General features: G+C 34.5%; 1 protein-coding gene across 3 annotated transcripts in view; it reads left to right on the top strand.

The window, feature by feature from the left end:
• Positions 1-24088, top strand: part of KCNC2 (potassium voltage-gated channel subfamily C member 2) — a 199660-nt gene extending 175572 nt beyond the window's left edge. For 2 of the 3 annotated variants that reach the window (XM_057556784.1, XM_057556782.1), the window contains exons 3-5: positions 14338-15265; positions 17337-17501; positions 22103-22830. In XM_057556784.1, the coding sequence (XP_057412767.1) occupies positions 14338-15265; positions 17337-17501; positions 22103-22239 (1230 nt within the window). In that variant the 3' untranslated portion in view covers positions 22240-22830. Of the gene's footprint in view, positions 1-14337; positions 15266-17336; positions 17502-22102; positions 22831-22973 lie in introns of those variants that run through there. The other variant, XM_057556785.1, reaches the window with a different exon arrangement.
• Positions 24089-25010: the final 922 nt, after the last annotated feature.

Consider the following 25010-nt stretch of genomic DNA (forward strand, 5'->3'; position numbering starts at 1 on the left):
CAAAGGGAGAGGGCCTTTAGTATTTACTGCTTCTGAGAGTGAGAACATAAAAATATCCATTGGAATTGGCAACTGACTTGCAACTGATGACATCTACAAGAGCCGGCTGCTCTAATTGGAGAAATATGAATGGAAGACAGACTGAAGTGAGTGGATGGCTGACTTTTAAACAGTTTGTCTCCTTCTTATTGAATGAACAATTTCTATCTTTACTTGAGGCATTTGTTTCTTTTTATCTTTTCCCCCAAATAGATTACATGCTTCTTGTACATAAGAACTTGTTGTGGTTTCTCCAGAATCTCAGGGCAGAGAGCCTTCAACTTAATAGTTGAACAAGAAATATTTATTGAATTGAATTAGACTCTTGCACAACCAACAAAATATAGAACAGAGAAGAAAGAAAACTGTAGGTCATTAAAAACATCCCATGAAGGATTACTATAACCATTTGAGAAGGACTTATTAGGTATGGGGGTTCCTTCTCCAGTCCTAGTTCTTTCAAAAGCTTACCCTGTCTTAAAGAAATTTTCACATTTGCAAAATCAAAATCAACAAAGCCTGTTGGATATGCAAAAACTGTCAAATGGCATTAGATGGCTGATTTGCTTAGTATTCCTAAAATGTGTCCTTGATGCAAACAAAACAAAAATGACAAAGCAGAACAAAATAAAACAAAACCTAGATAAAATTTGGGCTGTTGCCAAATGGTTGAAGTTCTGAAAAGAAGAAATAAGGTAATAAAAAATGGGATGTTAACGAAAACCTAAAGCACAGTCACAGTTGTCTTTTCCTGATTGACTAAAACTTTTAGCACATATTTTAAAAGAAATGTTTTACCTTTAAGAATGAAAGCAATTCAAGTTGTGAGTGTCATTTTAGAGCTTACAGCATTTTTAAGATTCTACAGTGTGGAAAAGAGATACTTTGGGTTTCTTTCTAAGTCAGCATTGTGCAAGCTCAAGAGAATATTAACTGTAGGATTTTCTAGCTCTATTAAATATTCAGAAGCTTCCCTTTTGTTGTCTCTGTATCAAGGGCAAGTCCTGTAAACCTTGCTTTGGAAGCTCTGAAATGAGCTAAATAATCTGTGAAAACCACCATTTCTTTCTCTAGCGAGAATATATATTTTTAAAAAGTATGTAAAGGAGGCGAACCCAGCTCATACATGTCCATTCATGAAAGTTTCAGACTTTTTTAGATACTTTAGGAACAAAATGTATAGTTGACTTTGTCCAAATAATGAACATACAATTGCTTTCTATCCTGACACCTGTTTGCTTAGTTATTTTTGCTTATGTAGAATCAGCATTTGGTTATTATATCAGTTATTTTATGAGGACCTTGAAAAAGTATTATATATAACGATCCATAAGATAAATCAGGAATAAAGCTTAGGAATTTCATTTTCCTGGCTTTGCTGCTTTTGCACTATTTTTGAAAAAAGTTTAGCATGTGTGTGTGCATGAGTGTTTGCATGCATATATGTGTATAAAATGCTACTTATTGGAATACTGTAATATTTATTTTCTAAATATTTGTGTTCAGTAGAGTTTAAGATTCTTGTTTTGAAAAAAGGTGAATTCAGAGAAGCAATATATGTTACAAAACAGAGAGCTTTGACCTTAGTCTCTACACCTCGGTTCACTTTTCTTTAAAATGAGATAATGGAATCTACTGTGCAATATGTTTGCAGGATTAGAAGAGATGCAAATTATTTTTTAGGACAGATGCCCTCACTGAATTTTACCTGTTAATATTATTATTGCTCTTGGTTTTAGATTGTTATTTTTATTATTTTTGGTTGTTATTTTTAAATGACAAAGGCAGTGTTGCTCTTGGCATCTTAAAACTATCCCTAGTTTTTTAGATTATCACTTATTAATCATGTAAACTGTCATTGGTGGCGTAGCCCTGAATTTCTTACTTTCTTGATGTCTCTGAGGACAACGGACACTGAATTAGATTTGGGAGGTAGAATTAGTTAAAAACAGTATAAAACAATTGTGTAGTTACCATATTTTGCTGATTGCTTATGGATAGAAAATGTCTATGATTTAGACAGTTTTATAGTATTTGGAAATGTTTGGTATTAGCTTTCATTACTAAGCTCTTATCTTCACAATTTCAAAATTATGGTCTGGTGCTGTATAAGCTGAATAACTTTTTATATTTTCTAGAATTGGCCCATTTTGTTTATTCTTATAGCAAGTAGAGCCAAAAAATTAAAAATTTGTAATGATCTCTATGAATAAAACTGGCTTACCCTTGTGAATGCAGTAATGTGTGTGTGTGTGTGTGTGTTTGCAACTCATACTTTTCAGCACCCACTAGTTTGTTAATCTCTTGCAATCTGGATTCTCTCCTATTTCTTCACTAAAAGTGCTTAATCAAGGGAAACTAAGGATGGCCTAATTATCTCATTCAAAAGTCCTTTCTCCATTTTTATCTTCTTTGAACTCTGCAGAAATTGGCATTGTTAATCCCTCTTCCTTGAAGCATTATCTTTCTTTTCTTATCTCTGACATTGCCCTGCTCTTGTCACTCAAACTGACAATCTGTTCCCTTATTAGTTCCCTTATTAGTCCTTTATTAGTCTTAGTTTATACTTTTCTTCCTAATCTATTATGTTTGTTGTTTTCATAAGCCTTCTTAAACATCCATTTGGGGGAAGTGGTTGGGTGTAAATAAGTGAACCGAAGTTGTGTTAAACTTTATGTTTGGCGTGGCCATAGTCTTTGCTATTGTCAATATTTATTAAGCACCACTCAGCACCATTGACATAAAATAGGAATAAAAATTCCTGCTGTCACAAGCTTGTATTCAACCAAAGGAGAAAAAATAAAATATTACAGAAATGAGGGAAGTGCTATAGTAGAGATATGAATAGGAACCTAACAAGAAAGTGCTTAATTTTGCCTTAGATTTCAGGGATTTCTTTCAAAGACTAAGTGATCTCTGAGTTGAGTCTTGAATGTTAAGTAGTTCTTTGCCAGTCACACAAAGCAAAGAGGTATATTTCAGACAGAAGAACTGCATGTACAAAGGCATGAGGATTAGAGTGCCTGGTACATCATAGAAGATGGTGAGGTTCACAGTAGAAAGGTGTGTGAGGTCCACATAAAGAAATTTCTTGAATGACATATTAAGAACATTGTGTGTTATCCTGTAATTGGGAGCCATTAAACTATTTTAAGCAGATGAGTGACATAATCACATTTGTTCCCTTAAAGGAGTGCTTATTCCTAGTAATCCAAGACAAGCTAATTAAATGAAAATTAAAAGATAAGCCACTGGCATTGGGAATGGAGAGAAGGGAGAAGAATACTAACTAGAGGTATTTCAAGTCTGAGAATCTACACAATTCAGTGATTCAACAGACAAAGGTGTTGGGAAAATAAATAGGGAATCTAGGTACCAAGCTGGTTAATGGGTAAATGATGGTTCAAAATAACAGAAAATATAATGGAACAGGAAGAGCAGATTTGAGCAGTATATTAGGTAGGTAGAGTTTGAAGTTCCTTTAAAATCTTCAATAATAAAATGTATAATAGTGTGATGGTTAATTTCATGTGTCAGTTTGACTGGGCTAGGGATGCCCTGATAACTGGTAAAACATTATTTCTGAATGTGTCTATGAGGGTTTCTGGAAGAGATGAGCATTTGAGTCCATCCACTTGGGTAAAGAAGATCCCCCTCATCAGTGTGGGTGGGCATCATCCACTCTGCTGAGGGCCAAAAAAACAGAAGGGTGAATTAGTTCTCTCTGCTTGAGCAGGGACGTTTATCTTCTCCTGCCCCCGAACACTGGCACTCCTGGTTCTTGGACCATCAGACTCAGACCGGGACTTACATCATTGGCTGCCCTGGTTCTGAGGCCATCAAGCTTGGACTGGGATTACACCACTGGCTTTTCTAAACCTTCAGGGGGCAGACAGCAGATCATGGGACTTCTCAACCTCTGTAATCTTGTGAGCCAACCCCTCATAATAAATCTCTTTTTATATCTCTATATATATCCTATTGATTCTGTTTCTCTGGAGAACCTGGACTAACAGAGCCATTGCTTTGATTACCTCCATATTATTTGTTAATTAACTGAGACTGAAGAACTGTATGGATTTGGAGAATTATGATTATAAATCACGAAGAAAAGGTATAACCTGAAGATTGACATTTCATGCATTGATGGCAGTTGAAATTGTGGAAGTAGATGAGATTACCAGATTTCCAGAGATTTCAATATTTAAACTGTGGACGCAGATATTTCTGATTATTCCAGATTTCTGTAAATACCGAGAATTCCTTAGGTTAGAGTTCAGTTCATTCATGACAGCTTTAAAAGTATTAATATGATAAATGCATGTTTTTATTTATCTAGTAAAGCAGCTAATTGTATTGAAAATCACACTGGAGACCTTGTGATCTTGTATAGAGTCACTGTTGGGTCCTATTAGCTATATATAGAAGAGCCAGGAGATACCTATTTTCCTGGATTAGGATACAACTCAGTGATGTGAGCAAATGTATTTTCAATAAAAAATAAATTTTTAAAAAGAATAGCATCTCTGAAAGAGAAAAAATAAAGTGAGAAGAGTGGCATTGTTTTACATTTTTGCAAATCTCTTTCATGTCTGACTTAATAGAAGATGGCTGGATTCTCATATCTCCTTATGCATTCAGTCTGTTGTAATACCACATGTCATGTAGCTTCTGGAAAACGTCCCTGTAAACTGGTGTGACAATGACAATGAAAAAGGCAAAAATCATTTTAATATCATTACAAAACTAATTTTGATTTTGTAGACCCAAACAAGGTTCTGAGGACCGCTAGAAGTCCCCAGGCCACGCTTTGATAGCTGTTGATATAGTTAAATCGCTAAGGCAAGCAACATTAAGGTCGACCCTACTGGGTTTCCAATTACACAGCCAATCAATCCCCTCCCGATTTTAAATATGGCTTTTCTGCATCTCGTAACGAAATTACAAGTTACACATAGGCTTTTGTTTTGTGGAATATAGAATATTTGCCTCTGCCCTCTGGGAAGAATTTGAACTATTTGCAAGATGCCCAAGATCTTCAGGTAGAGGAGGAATTGAAACTCTAGTGTCCTCTATCCACGTAGGGATACCTGCGGAGGTAGACTAGAGTGTACTGGAAGGTCCTGACACAGGCTTTGTAGCAAGGAAGGGCAGATGTCCACTAAAAAAATCATCTTGAGGAGGAGAGAATACTAATGTCCTAACAAATATGTAAATCTGTTTGGGGAAGGGCCAGATCCATTGGAGCTATGCCTGGGCTTGGAAGACTCTCAGGACTGTTACCTTGGCACAGGTCCTGTTTATAGAAAGGATTACTGAGCAAGCAGATATGGAAAAAAGAGAACAATGTATGTGAGACCGAAGCTTGGGACACTCTGTGGTGTACAGCAGAGGTGACACTGCAGGGTAGACAGCCGTTCATGTCACTGGGTAGAGTGTGTTTTAACCACACCACCATAGTGTTGAAAGAAACAGATTTATGAGTCAGCGAATCTTTGGCAGGTGTTTTAAAGCTAGTCACCTCCCGTCACCTTCAACTAATCCTCCCTTAACCTCTCTCACTTTCAACTGAGTAAAATCAAGGATCCTTAAATAATTCATTTTGGAAAGTAATTGTTAGTCTAAAGAAAGAGGTACTGGGGTACATAGGGCTTAAAATGTGCCCCCCTACGTAAAATCCTAGATCATGGTGGTGTACATCATATCAAGACAAACTGAATCATTTAAAAAATAAATTTAAGACAAATTAATATATGCTAAAGATGGAAAATTTGGTTTGGGGAGAGTTTTCGACAATTGGAATTTAGGGTATACAATTCATGTTTATGTTGTGAAATGACTATATATAATCTGTTATTCTTATGACTCAAAAGGTATAGAATTTTTCTCCAGTCTAATGAAACAGTTATAAAAAGTATTTTCATGAAGTATGTTAATTGTACACTTTACATTTCATTGTGAGACTTAGAGAAGTAAAATGATATTGTATATTCATATTTGATGACTTTTAATTCTAGTTCCCTAACTTTGAATACAACAATCCATTATGATAAAACTAATATTATGTACAGGCCTCTCTTGCCTGTATCCTGGAAAATTATGCTTGGGTGTGAGTGGATAGGCCTTGACTGTAAACAAACAACTAAAATTTCAGTGAAATCAGTCTGTGGCATAGAAAAAAAAAAGGAGAGAGAATGGTATATATATTGGATAAAGGTACCAAAAAACATGATTGAAGATATTTATTAGGGGCCACATAAGTCTCAGTAGCCAAAAGAAATATTGGGGTATATTTTCTTGATTTACGGAACCTAAATCTTATATTGTTCTATGTCTTTTGGGTTTTTTGTCTATTTCTATGCCTATCTATATATTTGTGTCTATATTTAATCTATACCTACTGTGTATAATACACATATATCCATACATATAACACATTTTATATGTAGATATAGACATAAAACATATAACTTGTTATAAACACATACATGATTATATACAGTTACCTGTAGCTTAATCTTCTTCACTGATTTCTGAGTTTAGTAATCATGTATGTGATCAGCTTTCTTCAATCTAATTCAATACGATAAATGCAGTTAAGTTTGTGGAACTGCTTTTAAATGGTGAAATTTGGATGAAGAGAAATTGATTTTACTGGCTTCAGAAGAAGTCAAAGTAATTGTCAACTCTGCATGGAACCAGCAGACACTGGTCTCTAGTTTTCCCTGTTTGGCTGGCCTTTGAGGATAGACTTACTAATGAAAGAGACTTTTTCTCTCTCTAGAGACCACATTTCTGTAAACACCACCACACTTGTTAATTACGGCAAAAGTAGTACATGGGACTTGAATACATACATAACTAAGAGCATCTGCTGAGGTTCAGGTGCTGTAGAAAAGAAAAATTGCAAATGTATAATTTCTATGGACAAATAAAATCAGCTTAATGGTCATTGAGAATGAAGATCCAGGTTTAATCCTCTCTTGGTCATTACTTTCTTTGAATTTTGTTTTAAAATTAAACTTAAAATACATGATTAAAATTTTGTGAAAAATGTAAACTTTGCAGGCATTTATAAAATCAGTTATGATTCTCCATTAGCAACACACTCACCTGAGACCACTCATACCCAGACATCACCACTGCTGAGGATATAGTGTTTCTATTTATTTGCATACACTAGTTGTACATAAAGAAAGAAATGGGATTGGACTCTGTGTATTGTTGTGCCACAGCCATTTAGAATAGAATCTGATACTTAGTATTTACTATGAGCCACTTGTTGTTGTTTAATATGTTTCACTAGTGATCATTCTGGGTCAGTATGTATTGAACTACATCATTCTTTGTGATGCGATTTTATGACAATACCATGACTATGAATATTTACATTTTTCTGGGTCTTTTTGGGTACAAATAACGCTTAAATTAATCCCCTACATATATCCTTGTACTTTTATATACATATTTTACCAGAGTAAATTTCTAAAAGTGGAGATTTTGGATCAGGAGGCACTATGAGCTCTGATACTTCATCATTGGAAGTCCTTGCTCTTCTCGTGTATTGATTTCATTTAAGAGAGGAAAGCAGAATGAGCACAATAGGAATGAAGCATTCCCATTTGGAAAATATATAATGCTCTCGAAATACAAACTAAAAATAGGTGTACCTCATGTGGGATTGTAAAAACAAATTCCTTAGCATATATTTAAGTAACTTGTCTTAAAAATCTTCTCATAATGTTTATTTCCAAGTATTAAATTATCTCATTGACTTTCATTAAAAAATAGAGGTGAATTTAATTTTTCTTCAGATTTTTTCTCCCTTTAAGTTTTGCAATGAAGGTCCATATTTCTAACTCTGAATTAATAAGATGAAGTGACTTTTAAAAGACAGATTCTGTGTTGCGGCGAACAGAATTTTTACGTAACAAATAAATATTTTTAAAAGTGCTGCTTTACTAATTTCATAAGAACTGAGCACCTACTTCTTGTTATGGGTTAGGCCTTGTCCTTGGCTCTAAGGATAGATGTTAAGTCCTTGCCTTTGAAGAACTTGTGGGCATGTAGATTCAGTAACAAAAGTGTGTGAAAATTGCTACAATATCATCAGTGATCCTGGGCTAGGGAAGCATGGAGAAGGGTCACTTAATGAGTCTGGTTCTCATTATGTTTGTAAGTTCTGGAGCTTTTGAATTAGTTATTGAGTTCAATTTTTATTTATTTATTTATTTATTTATTTATTTATTTATTTAGCTAGCTAGCTATTTATTATTGAAGTATAGTTGCTATACAATATTATGTAAGTTACAGGTGTACAATATAGTGATTCACAATTTTTTTAAGGTTATACCCATATACAATTATTATAAAATATTGCCTATATTCCCTGTATTATACAGTATATGTTTGTTGCTTATTTTTTACCTAATAGTTTGTAGCTCTTGATCTCTACCCCTATATATTGCCCCTTCGCCCCTTCCTCTCCCCACTGGTAACCACTAGTCTGTTCTTTATATCTGTGAGTCTGCTTCTGTGTTTTTATATTCACTAGTTGCATTTTTTAGATTTGACATATAAGTGATATCACATAGTATTTGTCTTTCTCTGTCTTACTTATTTCACTTAGCATAATGCCTTATAAGTCCATCCATGTTGTTGCAAATGGCAAAATTTTATTCTTTTTTATGGCTGAGTAGTATTCGTGTGTGTGTGTGTGTGTGTGTGTGTGTGTGTGTGTGCACGTATATATCTCTACAACACATCTTTATCCATTCATCTGTTGATGGATACTTAGGTTGCTTCCATATCTTGGCAATGGTAAATAATGCTGCTATGAACATTGGGGTGCATGTATCTTTTTGAATTAATGTTTTGGGGTTTTTTTTTTTGGATATATATCCAGGAATAGAATTGCTGAGTCATATGATAGTTCTATTTTTAGTTTTTTGAGAAACCTCCATACTGTTTTCCACTGCAGCTGCACCCATTTACATTCTCACCAACAATATACGAGGGTTCCCTTTTCTCCACATCCTTGCCAACACTTGTTATTTGTGTTTTGATGGTAGCCATTCTGACAGGTGTGAGGTGATATTTCATGTGGTTTTGATTTGCATTTCCCTGATGATTAGTGATGTTGATCATCTTTTCATGTGCCTGTTACCCATCTGCATTTCCTCTTCGGAAAAATGTCTATTCAGTTTTTCTGCCCATTTTTTAGTTGAGTTGTTTGTTTTTTCTGTGTTGAGTTGTAGGAGTTGTTTATATATGTAGGATAATAATCCTTTATTGGTCATATCATTTGTAAATACTTTCTCCCATTCATTAGGTCGTCTTTTCATTTTGTCAGTGGTTTCCTTTGCTGTGCAAAAGCTTTTAAGTTTAATTAGGTCCCATTTGTTTATTTATGTTTTTATTTCCTTTACATTAGCATATGGATCCAAAACAGTATTGCTGTGATTTATGTCAAAGAGTGCTCTTCAATTATATCTCAATAAAACTAGAAGAAAAAAAGAATAGTCCTAATAAAAAAAAAATGTTCTGTCTATGTTTTCCTCTAGGAGTTTTATAGTATCTGGCCTTACATTTAGGTTTTTAATCCATTTTGAGTTTATTTTTGTGTATGGTGTTAGAGAATGTTAGTTGTTGAGTTCAGTTACATATATTTTAATGCTAACCTGAAAGTGAAAATGATGAAACATACAAATATACCGCAATTTCCCCGTTTCTCTCAGCCTATTATATATACCTGGAGATTCTACTTGAATGTTTGCTTCGAGGTTGATTGACATAATACCTTCTATGTAGAACCTGGACGCTGAGGACTTCTACTCCATAATTGCTAATTGGAAAAAAAAAAGGGAGAGAGAGAGAGTTTGGGGCACTCTATGTTGCTAAGCATGGGCACTGAGCTTCTGGAGAAAAAGTAACTACTCACTAGACACACAAGCCAATATTTTAGTAGGATATTCCCAGCCTGAAACTGCCTTGGGTGAAATATCAGTTCTGTGAATTCAGTCAACATGCTACATTTTGTCTGGAAAGCTTTCTAACATTTTAATTAGTATTTAACATGCCTCTTTTTATTTTCATTTAATGCTTGTAGGAGTCTGTGGTCTTATCACAGGGGAAAAGGAAGAGAAAGATGGCAGTATAAGTTTCTTCCCCAACTCCCTGGTAAGATACAAGCTTCATTAACAGAATGAATGGAAGCTAACATTGGCAACATTTGGACCTGTGAGCCAATTCAGTTTGCTTCAGCTGTAAATTTGGCTTTTTTGCTTCAATATGCACACTTTCATTTTTCATTTCTGTTATTTCCTTTTTTCACATCATTTTTACCCCCACTAGAATATAGTCTACCTTATTATTTTGTTAATTTATTATTCTTTTATTAATTTTTCCATCCTTCTATTCATCCATCCAGCCATACTAAATACTAACTATTGTGACAGAAGCAGGAGGTACAGAAATGAATATGACATCGTTCCAGTCCTTAAGCAGTTCCCAGTTTAGTGAAGAGGAAAACAAATAAAACCTTCTTTTTCCCCATTTATTTCCTTTTTAATTTTTTTTTAATATTATTCAATCTAACCTCATATTTACCCATCTCAGCTTAACTCAGTGAGTCAGGAACAAAAGAAGACATTTTCTATATCCAAGACTCTTAGATTTAAGTTCAGATAAAGTGCACAAGTTCCTTGCTAAAGGAATCCAAATGTGGCCTCTGGATAATTCTAGATCTTCAAGGTTTCTGGAGTCACCCTTTCATTTGATACTCAAACTAAGTTCCTAATAAACTGAGATCCTATTCTTCATTCCATGGGAAGCTCTGTCTCCCAATATCTCCAAGGACTTTACTGGGAGCTGCATTTCTCCTTATTACATTTTACTTTTATTTGTTACTCTTTTATGGTTTTGAATCTCAGTACGTATTTTGCCTCCCGTGGTTGACTGATGTCCTCTTTTTGTTCTCCCATCGTCCAACGCCTTCATTACTCAAAGCACCTTCAACACCAAGCTGTTTTGTACAACCACCTTTTGCTGAAGGCATAACAGAGCAAGCCTCATCTTAGAATTTAATATTCTCCATAGGTCTCCCAAAGTTCTGCTGCTGTACCTGTGGGGGATTTCTCAATTGTTTGTGCTCATATTATGGGCCTCTCCTCCTTCTCTTTAGAGACATTTTCCACTTCCTTCTCTTCAGAATTCAACTTCCTTCCTAGGTCCTCACTTGCAGGCTGGCAGAGGCCAACTTCCAATTTCCTACCATGTTATTATGAAGCATACTTTCGTTCTCAGTTACAACTCTTGTTCTAGACCATACCTAGTGCCCTTAGCCTTTATAAATAAAAAATGACCTATCTAACTGTTTTTTTAAGCAAAATAATGATGTACTTCTAAGGTGAATGTTGTATATTTCCAGGCAAAGTTTGTTTCCATTCTTTATACTCTTTTTAGTTTCCTATTATAATGTTATCACATTCCAACAGATTTACAAAGTCTTTAAAAGCTAAAGATATACTGAGTTATAAAGATTACAATGAAGAATAATACAAATACAAAAATCATCATGTAGTTCTTTAAATAATGCTAATAAAAATATTTATAAATGCAAGTTCCAATGACATAAAAACAGACAATTTTTGGTTTCTAAAGTTTTGTGTCTTAGAATTGTGTATACGTAGAAACTATTCCGTTGCTTTGTTTATTCACAGGTATTTGTGTAGAAGCCAGAATTATGTCACAACACACACACACACACACACACATACACACACAGACCCTAAACATCCCATTATGTAGGAGGTAGTGGACTATTCTTATTAAGGTTTAGGAAGACCCTTTTAAGAGTCTACAAATTCTTGTAATTTAAAAACTGCTCCAGTTCATTTAATAATGAATTATCAATCTTGTATTATCAGTCTGTTGAAAAAACACTGGAACAGTGGTTTCAAATTTTACTATGCATAGCAATCACCTAGGAAGCTTGTTAAATGCAAATTCCATCTCCCCAGACAAGAGGATCTGTGTCTGACATCTGGCGTGAAGGTAAGGAATTTGCATTTGTGTAAAACTCCCCAGGTGTGTTCTAATGAATGTGAGCAAATTCCTTTTCTGGGAATATGGGTGGGCAATTTAAATAATTTCCAAGTACAAAATGATTCATGTTACTTAAATCCCAACCACCAAGTGTGGTATCTTAAGACTTCTTTGACCTTTTCCTGACAACATAACTCATTTAATGAACATAAACATCAGGTTCTAGTAATTCTTACTGAGGTAATAATTATATTTTTTAAGTATACTAAAATATACATAATAATGATTTCTGATATTTTCATAGTGCTTTAGATTAAAAGCCACCTTAATATATATCTTTTATTTTCACTTCAGCGCCTGTCAAAAACAAGGGAAGTTGGAAGATAGGCATGGAAAAATAAGTCAAAGCCTTGAAAATGACATGCCTTATAATACTATATGAATGATGTACTAACTGACACAGTGCATAGAAACAAGTCCATAATTTGGAGTGGTTCATTTCTTTTTAATTGAGGTATAGTTGATGCACAATATTATATGTTTCAGACGTACAGCATTGTGATTCACAACTTTTGAAGGTTGTATTCCATTTACAGCTATTAAAAAGATTGGATAATATTCCCTAAGCTGTACTATATATCCTTGTAACTTATTTTATACATAGTAGTTTGTACCTCTTAATTCTTTACCCCTATCTTGCCCTTACCCCCTGGGGTGGTTCTTTGAAGCAGATAATCTCAGGCCAAAGTTTTCTTTTCTTTTTTTTAGTCTTTTTGTGTATCTCTTATGTATTTGGCGAGATCTGTATATCTCGTCCATTGAAGATCAACCAGGGGAAAAAAAAGAGGTGGTTTCAATCTCTTTTTGAAACTTAGACCTTTTCAATGTCATGGCTGAGACGCAGGATATTAGGGAAGAGCTTTGGGTTTGGGATATACCCTATTATTTCTAAATAATGGCCTCCCTCCACTTGACTGATGACCTCCTCTCCCTGAATAATTCATTTGTTTAGACATTCAAGGAATAGTCTCTTGGTATTCATTAAGCATGCTCAATCTAAGAACATTATCAGAGAGCACCAGGAATCTGCCAGTTTCTTTGAAAGCCTCTGGTGCTGACAAATGGCAACAGTGCCATTTACTAAAACAACTGGGTTTCAAGTTTTCAGATCTTCAATATTAAGAAGTATGTGATCCCAAGATAAATAAAGGTTTCAACATATTTGTATTCTACATTTGAGAGTTTGGTAGTTATGGGAACAGAATCGGGGGCAAAACTTATCAAGTTAGTGTCTCAGGTCTATCACTTTGTAATCTTATGACTTTGGAGAAGTGACAAACTCTGTGACTGTAAAAGGTGATGGTGTAGTGTTGTTATGAGTGTTGACGTGAGTTAATTACATAAGTTGCTTTGAAGAGTGTCTGGCGCTAGTAAGAACTATATAAGTGAGAACTTTTATTATTATTCTATATTAGTAGGTGTGTATTCATATATTATTGACCAAAGAAATGTTGAATTAAAAAAAAAAAACCCGCAACTTTATAACATATTACTTTAACATTTGGAGTTCTTTTTCAGGACAGGAAGAAGACTGCCTTTTAATTTGTTCCTTAACTCTTTCTCTCTCTTCAGTCTTGATGCCTACTCTTCCTAGATTTGCTTTTTTGGACAAGACTCTGCCTTAGGTTGATATAATATAAATGGTAACATAGCTCAAATCTTTTTTTTCATGTTCATACCTCATGACAATCTGAACATTATAGAAGAAACATACAGTTAAATATGGGTGGCTACCAAATTTCTATCAGTGTGGACTGCACCTTATATTTATGGTTGTAAATCTTGATCTAATATGTGAAGATTTCTAGGATGGTAAAAAATATCTGGAGCCATTGTCTACATTTATTTTTTTTTCAGCCTGTTGCCCTTTAACATTCTTTTGCAAGGATTTTTATGCTCTTTTCACAGGTATAGTGTCTTACACAAAAGAGTCAAATTATTTTCCAACATAAATCAAAACTTTTTACCTATATAAGCTGAAAACAGAACTTGAAACATATCATCAGTGCAACTCTAATGAATGTTCCCTACACATGTCTTCTTACACTTGAGTAACATGCCAAGTGAAATCTTGAAATATATGTTTATACTTTTTCTTCTACAGGGATTGATACATTTAGATTTGGATTGAAATATATTATGGTTAGATCACTCTGTGTTTCTTCTTTTATTTCTTTTTTTTTTTCTCTACAGTTTATTGCTTTTGCTTCTTTATTCTTCATCCTGGTTTCAATCACAACTTTTTGCCTGGAGACACATGAAGCTTTCAATATTGTTAAAAACAAGACAGAACCAGTCATCAATGGCACAAGTGTCGTTCTACAGTATGAAATCGAAACGGATCCTGCCTTGACGTATGTAGAAGGAGTGTGCGTGGTATGGTTTACTTTTGAATTTTTAGTCCGCATTGTTTTTTCCCCCAATAAACTTGAATTCATCAAAAACCTCTTGAATATCATTGACTTTGTGGCCATCCTACCCTTCTACTTAGAGGTGGGACTCAGTGGGCTGTCATCCAAAGCTGCTAAAGATGTACTTGGCTTCCTCAGGGTGGTCAGGTTTGTGAGGATCCTGAGAATCTTCAAGCTCACCCGCCATTTTGTAGGTCTGAGGGTGCTTGGACACACTCTTCGAGCAAGTACTAATGAATTTTTGCTGCTGATCATCTTCCTGGCTCTAGGAGTTTTGATATTTGCTACTATGATCTACTATGCGGAGAGAGTAGGAGCTCAACCCAATGACCCTTCAGCTAGTGAGCACACGCAGTTCAAAAACATTCCTATTGGGTTCTGGTGGGCTGTAGTGACCATGACTACCTTGGGCTATGGAGATATGTACCCCCAAACGTGGTCAGGCATGCTTGTGGGAGCCCTGTGTGCTCTGGCTGGAGTACTGACAATAGCCATGCCGGTGCCTGTCATTGTCAACAATTTTGGAATGTACTACTCCTTGGCAATGGCGAAGCAGAAACTTCCAAGAAAAAGAAAGAAGCACATCCCTCCTGCCCCTCAGGCAACCTCGCCTACTTTTTGCAAGACAGAATTAAATATGGCCTGTAATAGCACACAAGGTGACACATGTCTGGGCAAAGACAATCGGCTTCCGGAACATAACAGATCAGGTAAGGCACAATTTCAAATGCATGCCATTAAATACTTTATAGACCAGTATGTCCCTGAAATAGAAGACAAGCATTCTCATTTTCCACAAATGTTCATGAGTTTTCCGTTCTACCCCTTCACAAAAAATGTGTTTGTGTCAGGCTTATAGATAGCTAGATTATAGCTTTTCTAAGTGAATCCTAAGTAGAAGTCTGCATAGCTGGCTATAGAGTTCTCCTGCTTTAGTGGGAATGCCCTTTGCTGATGGTACCAATTTTTCTTTTGCCTGTTTGTTGCTTTTGTGCCAATGTTTCTTTGTTTCCCTGCACGATGTGATGGTACGATACTGGACATTTTCCATCCTTCATTCTCAAAATGTTGATCTCCATGTCATTTGGCTTGGCGTGTTTGTCTCAGTTTTATCTCTGCCACATAGGGCCATGCATTTTAACCTAATTCACAAGAAGAAGATATGTAAGAAGAATGGACGTTTACATTTCAAAGGCCTAAACACCAAAGAGGTGATATGTAAGATGTCCCTTTTCAAAGTAAATAGCTTCCTCAGTAATATTATGGAGGGTTCATTAAGTTTTCATTATTCTTAAATTAGGATATTTCAGTATAATCCCTTTGGATTGGGTAAGGTGCTATGTAATATAATCAGCCCAACATTATTCAGGGGATAGATGATCTGCTTTGGCTAATCAATGGCAAGGTTGAATTTCTCTGTGGATTTCCTTCTTTATGCACTCTGCATTGGGCTTTGTTCCCTCCCAGAACTCAGTTTTGGATGATTTACTGCTTGAATTAGTTGAATTGCTATTCCTCTCTATTGTCATAGATAATCTAGGGTTGATTGTAAATTGACATTCAGTTTGCCACAGTGATAGTCAATAGTGTCATCTCTAGTCTATTATGTCTACTACAGATGAAATATTTTGTAGTTTACACAATTTAGATTTTGTCCACTATGAAAAGTTAAGATATATGCATTCCCTATAACTTAGGTAGGTTTGATCTTTTTCTTGTAGAAAAATGACTTACTAGAATCCCATGTGAATAATTTTGCGTTATTTAGAAATAACACCAATTAAACAAAGCAAGCAAGCAAACAAACAGAAAAGGCAAGTGACATTTTCACAGGTTCCCTCCTTAGCTTCCAAAAGTTATTATGAGGTAGATGGAAAAAAAAAAAACTGGCTGGAACTGAACTGCTTTTTAAAAGGTTTTATTCGCAGTCCTTATGTTTATTTAGTAGATTGTTTTGCAAATTCTGTCAATATGTATCTGAGAATTGTTATGCCAGGAATGTCTTTATGAAAGATGAAATTTAGTTGATGTTGCTGCTCTCATTAGACTGCTCTCACGTACTTGCGCAGAGCCCGTATGAAGGGCATGGAAAGGAGGACACACTCTCAGCCTGGGCAAACATCGTTATAAGCTAGTATCTAGGCTGATAGGATGTGAAAGTCTTTGGCAAGCATATAGAAGTAAACAGTTGTTTCAAGGGCATTTGAGAAGTTGATCTTTTTCCACTGGTATGCTCAAAAATATTATGTCACCTCAAAATAGAGAAACTGGACATAAAGTTTGTGAACTTCAGGATTATTTTCATTACAATTTTTTTGGGGAAAATTACTTTCAGAAAATAATAAAAGCATGTGTCTTAAAGCACTGCAAAGACAAATATTTACTTAGGAGTTTTTCCTTCAGTAGGCTCCACTTTCAAAGATGTCTATTTGCATTAACTAGATAACATGTCAAAAATGGAAAGATATTAATTTGTGTGCTACTTCATTATCACACTTATTTTGAATTCACATTAATTTTGTAAAAGTTATTGTCCTATTAGATAAAATCCAAAATGAAGTTAAAATTTCCCAAACAACATTTCTCTCCTTTTCAATACATTTCCATTTTGCTCCACGTAAATTTTTGTAATGAGTGATGAAAATTCTTTCTCTTATCATGATGTGATTATTGTGTTTTGTATATCGAGTGACTGTACTATGGACATTCGGCGTAAACTCTTTGTACTGTCTCATTTCCTCATCCATCACTGTCTGTCAATGGGCATGGTGCTGTGACCAGTGTTATCAGGTGACGACAGTACAGGAAGTGAGCCGCCATTATCACCCCCAGAAAGGCTCCCCATCAGACGCTCTAGTACCAGAGACAAACACAGAAGAGGGGAAACATGTTTCCTACTGACGACAGGTGATTACACGTGTGCTTCTGATGGAGGGATCAGGAAAGGTAGGCATGCATTTAATCAGATCCTAACAGGTGACTTAGCAATTAAATGCTGCAAATATATGGAGTGCTGTAAAATGCTCTTTCATTATTTTCTAGGAGCAACTGTGCCATCATGGTGCTCTCTTCCTCATCATATCTTCTCTCTTTATAAACATTTAAAAATACATAACAGCCGACTTGATTGTCATATCTAACAGGCATTTCACCCCTCTTTCTTTTTTTTATATTTTGGTTTTTCATTTGTCTATGGGCAGAATTGTAATGAAGTATTTAAAAATTAAGTCACTCGTCTAATTATTTTAATACAATGGATTCAGCAGTCTTTAAAAGTTATCTTTTTTCCTACAATGAATTAAACTCACTAATTTACACTATGCATATATTTGATAAGTAATTAATAATTTAAAACAATAATAAAGCTTTTCTCAAAGTAAAACATTAAACGTACTCTAGTTGTCTCTTATCCAGTATTTGGGCAATTTTTTCCCAGTGGTTTACCTGAATGTCGGAAGGTTGCTAAGGTACAAAATCCTCAGCCATATAGAACAATATACCCAATCACTGGAAAGGCTACTTGTGTACTTACAAAATGTATTTACGGAATTTTTCTTCAGGGCAGTAATAATTCTAAGTTTATTATTTTTTTAATTGACACTGAACAGTGCCTGGCACATAGAAGATACTTAATAAATATTTGTGGAATGAATACATTGTATTGGACAGACATCTTTGTTAAGGAATATAACAGGATACTGAAGCTCCACTCCAGCACAGTTTCGTTTCCCTAGATTGTGCCAAGTGTCTATGACTATTCCTTAGGTGCTAGTTTTTGTCTTTGTTTTCGTTTTAGTAAACTTTACGAACTGACAATTGGACCCTTTTCTTCTCCTTAAGAAATATTTTGTGACACTTATAACCCACCATTGTCAAAGTGCTGGTATGCTCTTAGATTACCTCCTACTTTGAGAATTCCAGTGGCTTTAGTGCCATGGTTATTTTTCTCTGTTTATTGACAGAATTGAGAAAGAACTACTAATTTCTTATGAAGAAATAATAATTTCTTATGCAGTTGACTGAATTTGAACGAAAAGCCACTCCAAAACTTTCATGTTTGTGCAAGTGCATTTTAAAAATATTGTGCTTATTTGCTATTCATTGCAGTTTCTTCCTATTGAATACTTTACCATTTTAAGCCTAAAATATTTATTTTGTGATGACTACTTTCTTTGAAATAGCTCATTACCCATGTTGTGCTTCTCTTTCATTTCTCCTGGGCACTTTATATTGTTCTTTCTGTCTCCATACCTGTGAGTCCTGAAAGAGAAGACAAAAGACTCTTCTTTTGTTTCTTTAATATGTAATATTTTAAATCCTTCTTCATTCTAAGAACTTTCAATCTCTACATCTATCCCTTGCACCAAAATGTATTTCAATGATCTGAATAGATTTATTTGATTTTTTGCTATTTTACATTTAAATATCATGTTACAACAATTTTTAAATATTTTATAAAGATAGTTAATATTCTATCATAGTATTTGAACAAAATATATGTACATATATTAAATAATAATATCTAAATAATAATATAGAACATAGTATTTTAAGTGCATTGTAATCTTAAATCACTATACATGTGTATACATATATACTTATATATGTATATATGTATTTGTATGTAATATGTGGTTAGATTTATGTGTATTTTGAGCATCATTCAATAAAGTATCACATACAATATTTATACTAGGGTTACATGTTTAAGGATCTAGATAGAATTCTTTTTTCCAGGTTAGAAAATATTTTGAATTTTAAACTGTCAAAGGGGATCACATATGAAAAAAGACTTTGCAAATTATAAAGCACTATATAAATATAGTTTTTCCATAAAATAGCAAAGTTTCATGAGCAAAGCAATTCATAAGATATTCAGTTTATATGAGAAAACTATACATTCAATCTTATTTCACAAATACAAATTTTATCAGTGAGAACATCTTTGAATACTCATCTATGAGCTTTTTATTCTTTGTCATTTCTCACCATAATCAACTTCGTTTTCATTCTTGCTTAATTCTTTTGCAGATTTGTGTTCTTTTCCTAGGTCTGGTAACATTTCTGGCTAATTTCACTTAATCTTCTGAGTGTCTTATTTTGTCATGTCTATTAGAAATCCATTCATTTCTTCTCCTTTTTCCTTTATGTAGATTAGAGATGTCTCCTATTACTCCTACTCAGATATTTATTTCCTATATGATTTCTTCCTTGCTTTTCAAATTGGTTTCTACACTAACCTGATTTTAGAGTTATGAAAATTCTCCCCTATGTAGATGAGAAAAATGACTGGATTCCCATTGTATTATTTTTCTATCAACAAATGTAAATGTAGTTGGGCATACATTAAGAAAACATGTGGATTCCCTAAAAGAGTAAACTCCCAAAACTTAGAACCTGTGTCTTCATTTATATAGTAGTTTTATGAAATCATTTTACATGAACACAAACATACCCATTGATAGTACATGAGTAGGCAGTTTCAATACTGCCCCAAACTAATATGTGCTCTTAAAAGCTGTATAAAATGTATACCATGTATTGGGTTCAACATTGTTTATTCTCATGAATTATATTTTTAGTCATTCCATTCAGTAGAAGTTTGATAAGGCAAAATTTTATCAAATTTTCTGTTCATAAATGAACCTGCAGAATAAAGGAACAATATATTTATATGAATAACTTATAATCTTACTAATTAAGTACTTGTTACTAAATTATAAGGGAAGCCTTCTCAAATGGACATTGAAATCATAGTTATTAAGAATAAAAGACCTATAAATAGAATAAATAATATCTATATTAATAACTATAATTCAGAAAAGTAAAAATTGAGAATGGCAACCAAGATTTACATGTAACTAGCATGATTAATGTAAATTGTCAAACAGATTTTTTACCTTTTTGGAAGTCTTATAGAGAACATGGTGACTGTGAGGAACAAAAGGTACATTTTTATAAGGATGATTTTTAGTTATTAACAACCTCTTTGTTTCATACATATTCACTAGTTTGCTTTTAATCAAAACCAATCAATGTTTATAGTCTAGTTTACATTTTTCGGTTACACTAAAAATCCAAGTCAACTTGTATAAATTATTCTTTCTACAATTCCCAGTTATATTTCCAATTGCATTACAGAAGAGTAGTGATAACTAGCCCACCAGGCATGTGAAGATCCCTATGTAAGAAAAAATGACTTGCAATTCCTTTTTAATTATTTAAGACATTCTCCCATTAACTATTCCATCAGCCACCAGAGGAGAGTGAAATATATACCACCTCCCAGGCTTTATAGCTCAAAATACTAACAAAATATATAGGCAGATAATTTTCTCATTAGCAGAAATTATGTCCTAGAGAACTTTATTGTAGTTAATGGATGACATAAATTTACATTTACAAAATATCAAAGAAGACATCTAATCTGCTGAAAGTTTGTGGGTGTATATGTAGGGGGGGGTTCCTATTATTCCAACCTTACCCCACAGTAGAGCTATTTTGTTTTCCTATCTACAACACTTTTTCAGTGGATCTTTCAGAACATTTACTTGCTAAGCTGTATAATATAACTACTTTTTCAGCTAATAGTTGCCTAGCTTTTAAGAAATTTTACTTCTAACTTTATGCTAGGTACTCCCTTCCTCATTTACCTGCCTCTAATCTTTTCTAATAAAAAATACTGCAATATATGAATCCTTCCAAAGGTGACCTTGATGGGGTGTTGCTTGAGTAGCTAAGGCCAAGCAATAGGTTAGAGCTTGTGGGAAGTATCTTTCATTCTGTAAGTTCATGATGATCATGAACAAAAGATTAGAATGCACGATAATAGAAAGAAAAGGTGGATTAAGATCAAATTGTTCTCAATTCCTGGCAGAGGAGAGTCAGCTGAAAATATATAATCAAAATCAGACTTTAATTTACTAAAATTATCACTCAATTTGTATTCATTTCTTTTCTTTTTACTTTTTTTTTTAAAATACAAGGGATTAGAAATGGGCATTCATTCTACATCATCTAGATAATGGCATTAAAAACCATTATTTAGGAATCATCCTTTTAACCTCATAAGGCTGGAAGATTAAATATGCTGGAAAAGAGTTGTCCACTTAAAGTTAAGCATGCTTTATTAGCTTGGTAATAATAAAAAGTGAAAAGAGAAAAAATAGCTCATTTTTTTAAATCTGAAATTTAAAAATATTTGCCAAATTTATATCTTACTTAAGTTGCTTTGCCTAATTCTTAAAATCTTTCTGATATTGTGTATGCCAAAATTACATCAATACAAACTGTAATCTGTGAACGAATAGATTTTGAAGTATTGCAACAGTAATTTGTGATAGCTGGTTTAATCTTTTGGAAGTGACAGCTACAGTGAGCTTCATTTTTTTTTTTTTTAGAGTAGTAAATTGTCTCAATATTGAATTCTTTGTAAACAAATTCTTTGAGCTCAAAAATAGCACTTTTGATTACCCTGCATGATATTGTTTGTCTTTGTCTATTTTCTGGTTGAATTCAACTGATGTCTGTGCATTTTTTCATAAAAGGATATGAAAAATCCCGAAGCTTAAACAACATAGCGGGCTTGGCAGGCAATGCTCTGAGGCTCTCTCCAGTAACATCACCCTACAACTCTCCTTGTCCTCTGAGGCGCTCTCGATCTCCCATCCCATCTATCTTGTAAACCAAACTGCATCAGTCGGCTAAATTGTCTTAATTCAAGTACTGTTTACCCCATAATGGAAATAATTAAACATAGACTTGCTCCAAGCTCCATTAATACAGTACCAATCCTGCATGATACTACTATCTGAAGTCAGAAATGCCATTTGGGTAGCCAACAAATCTTATCCTGGCTTTAAGTGAATCTTATCCTGGTAGTGCTACTACTTCTCCATATTAATTGCCCTGATCTCCTTTCGCAATAAAATGACAGATAGCATCAGATATTGGCCAGTACCCTACCTAATACATAAACATATCTTCAGGGAGATATATTTAAACCAGTGTGCTTCCAAATGCCAACCACTTCATGGGAACTTCATTTCTTGTGACTCTCTAAACCATTCTGAAGATGTCTGGGATCCTATTTTGATTGCTCACAACATGACTTTGGTCAGCTCATTTGCATGGACCATCTTGTCTCTATCACCTGAAAGCAATGTCGCAAAGTTCGGGGACCATGGATGGCTCGGGATATGTGTACTTGCATCGAACCATCCTGCTGATGTGAAAGCACTGGTCGACTGTTCTGCATGTTGAATTGTGGGGCATGGAGGGCGAGTTTCTCCTTGACATTTTTTTTTCTTATTCTTTGAAAAAAATATTTGTTTTAAAAGATTTAATTTCTTGATTGATTTACTTTTGTTCCAAAATGCTGTATTGGAGTTCTGAATGTCTCTGGTTGTTTGCACACAGATAACTGCAAAGAGGTTGTCATTACTGGTTACACGCAAGCTGAGGCCAGATCTCTTACTTAATGGCTTGGGGAAGGCACAAAACATGAGAGAAAGGTAACTGCCAGCCAGGCTTGCATTGTTTAGATAGGAATTGCTGCTTGGTACTAGAGTCATATTTTCTTTTAAATCCCAGAATTTGTCATCATTTTCAGAGGCAGAGTGCCAAATATCATTCAAAGCTCTTGTCATTTTTACCCCCTTCCTTTATTTTAATTATTAATTTTTTTTTGCAAACAACAAGGAGCATTGTTGTTCACAGGAAGCTTTCTTGACCAGCCTTAAATTTCTGACTCACAGGATTAAACAGATTTTCAGGCAGTATTTAATCAGGTGCTTTGTCCTGTATGTTGTTCTGTCCGTTTGTCTTAGCTCCCTGTCTTAAGTGTATATGCCATCTGTCTCCATGAAGCACAGAAATGCCTTGATAAGGTGTTCATGATTTTAGTACTGGGTCTTCTCTCCTGCCCCTTGCCTTCTTTGTTACTTGGAACAAGCCTCTCTGCTTGTTCACTCCAATGAAACCCCCAGGGTGTCTTATTCAGTCCAAGTGGAAGAAATTCTGTTTACACATCCCTACAAATGCAATAGCAGTAGTGTGTCTGGTGTACTGGGCATGAGAGGGAGGAAAAATGTCATACTATAAATTGAGAGATAAACAATATTTCTAAGGCATTTAGGATCCTAGAGACTGCTAATTCCTAATGCTCATGTTTATTTTCAGTTAGGAAGACAATTGTCACTTTTATGATTGGCCACATAACAAGTACTACTTTATATTCCCAAGTCCTAGAGCATGACCTGCATGTCAAAGACCTTGTACAGCAATGTATTTACCCAGACATAAACATCTGATATTTAGAGATTCAGTGATGCTTTTGATAACACCACACATAGAAAGTTATAATTACACACAGCTTTATGGTAAAGAAATTAATATACTGTCTGGTGCTGCTGTTATTGACTGCAGTGTTGTACAGAATTTATCATGGATTTTTGACTGCTGAAAAAGGGACTGTGGAATTTAGCCATACCAAGGACTGTACTGGAAACAGATTTCTGCTGCTGAATGTGCCCTGATGTGACCAGGTTGCACTTGGAAGAGATCCTCCCGTCTTCATGAGGCATTGAAAGTTTGTAAAAGAACTGTGGCTGGAACTCATTTGGTGCTCCCCATATGAGTGGTCTGCTTGTGGACTGGCCAGCGTCCATGAAACAACTGTAAATACCAGCGTGTGTGCATGGGTCAACAGCTTTGGCCATCTCACATCAAAGGAAGCCAAATTCATGATCAACATCTCTGGAGCTTCAAGTAAGGCCCATACCTCTGTGAATTACCACCTCATGGAGTTGCAGTAGATTGTGCTGTGAATCATAAAAGCAGTGATATTGGTGTAGTATAGGTCTGTCTTAATTTCCCTTATTTCTCCTTTGTTGGTTGGATCCACAAACACTAACTGTATCATTTTTTTAATAAACCACTTATATGATCGGCTTGTCAGATTATGTTGTGAAATTTTCAGTGCCTATTTATCAAAACTGACCTATTTTGAATCCCACATTTGTTTAAGTTATGAAAAATTGTTTGACTTAAAAAACTCACTAATATTACTTATAGTTTAAGTGCTTTGTCATTGTTACCTCAATTATTAATATTACAAAAAATAAAATTCTGGCAATGAGAGTATTTTTTTATTAAATGATCAAGGAACAATGTCAGTATATAGTAGAATATTAATTGAATTATATCCTAAAATGTATATTTTGCATAAAAGAGATATTCTTCAATCAATTACTTTTTTGTGTTTTGTGGCAAATTAAGCTTGTACTTGTCTTTAAAACTGTTGTAGTTGAAACTGTTTAAGAATTCTTCATCTTGCTTAATCAGTATTTCCAGAATCTATTAGTTCCCCTGGGATTCTGAATATAACATATAACCTAATTATGAACCTCTGTATCGTGGACATTTTGTGAACATCTCAAGGTGCATGCACATCCT

The sequence above is a fragment of the Balaenoptera acutorostrata genome, chromosome 11 (assembly GCF_949987535.1).
Source record: "Balaenoptera acutorostrata chromosome 11, mBalAcu1.1, whole genome shotgun sequence".
Lineage (NCBI taxonomy): Eukaryota > Metazoa > Chordata > Mammalia > Artiodactyla > Balaenopteridae > Balaenoptera > Balaenoptera acutorostrata.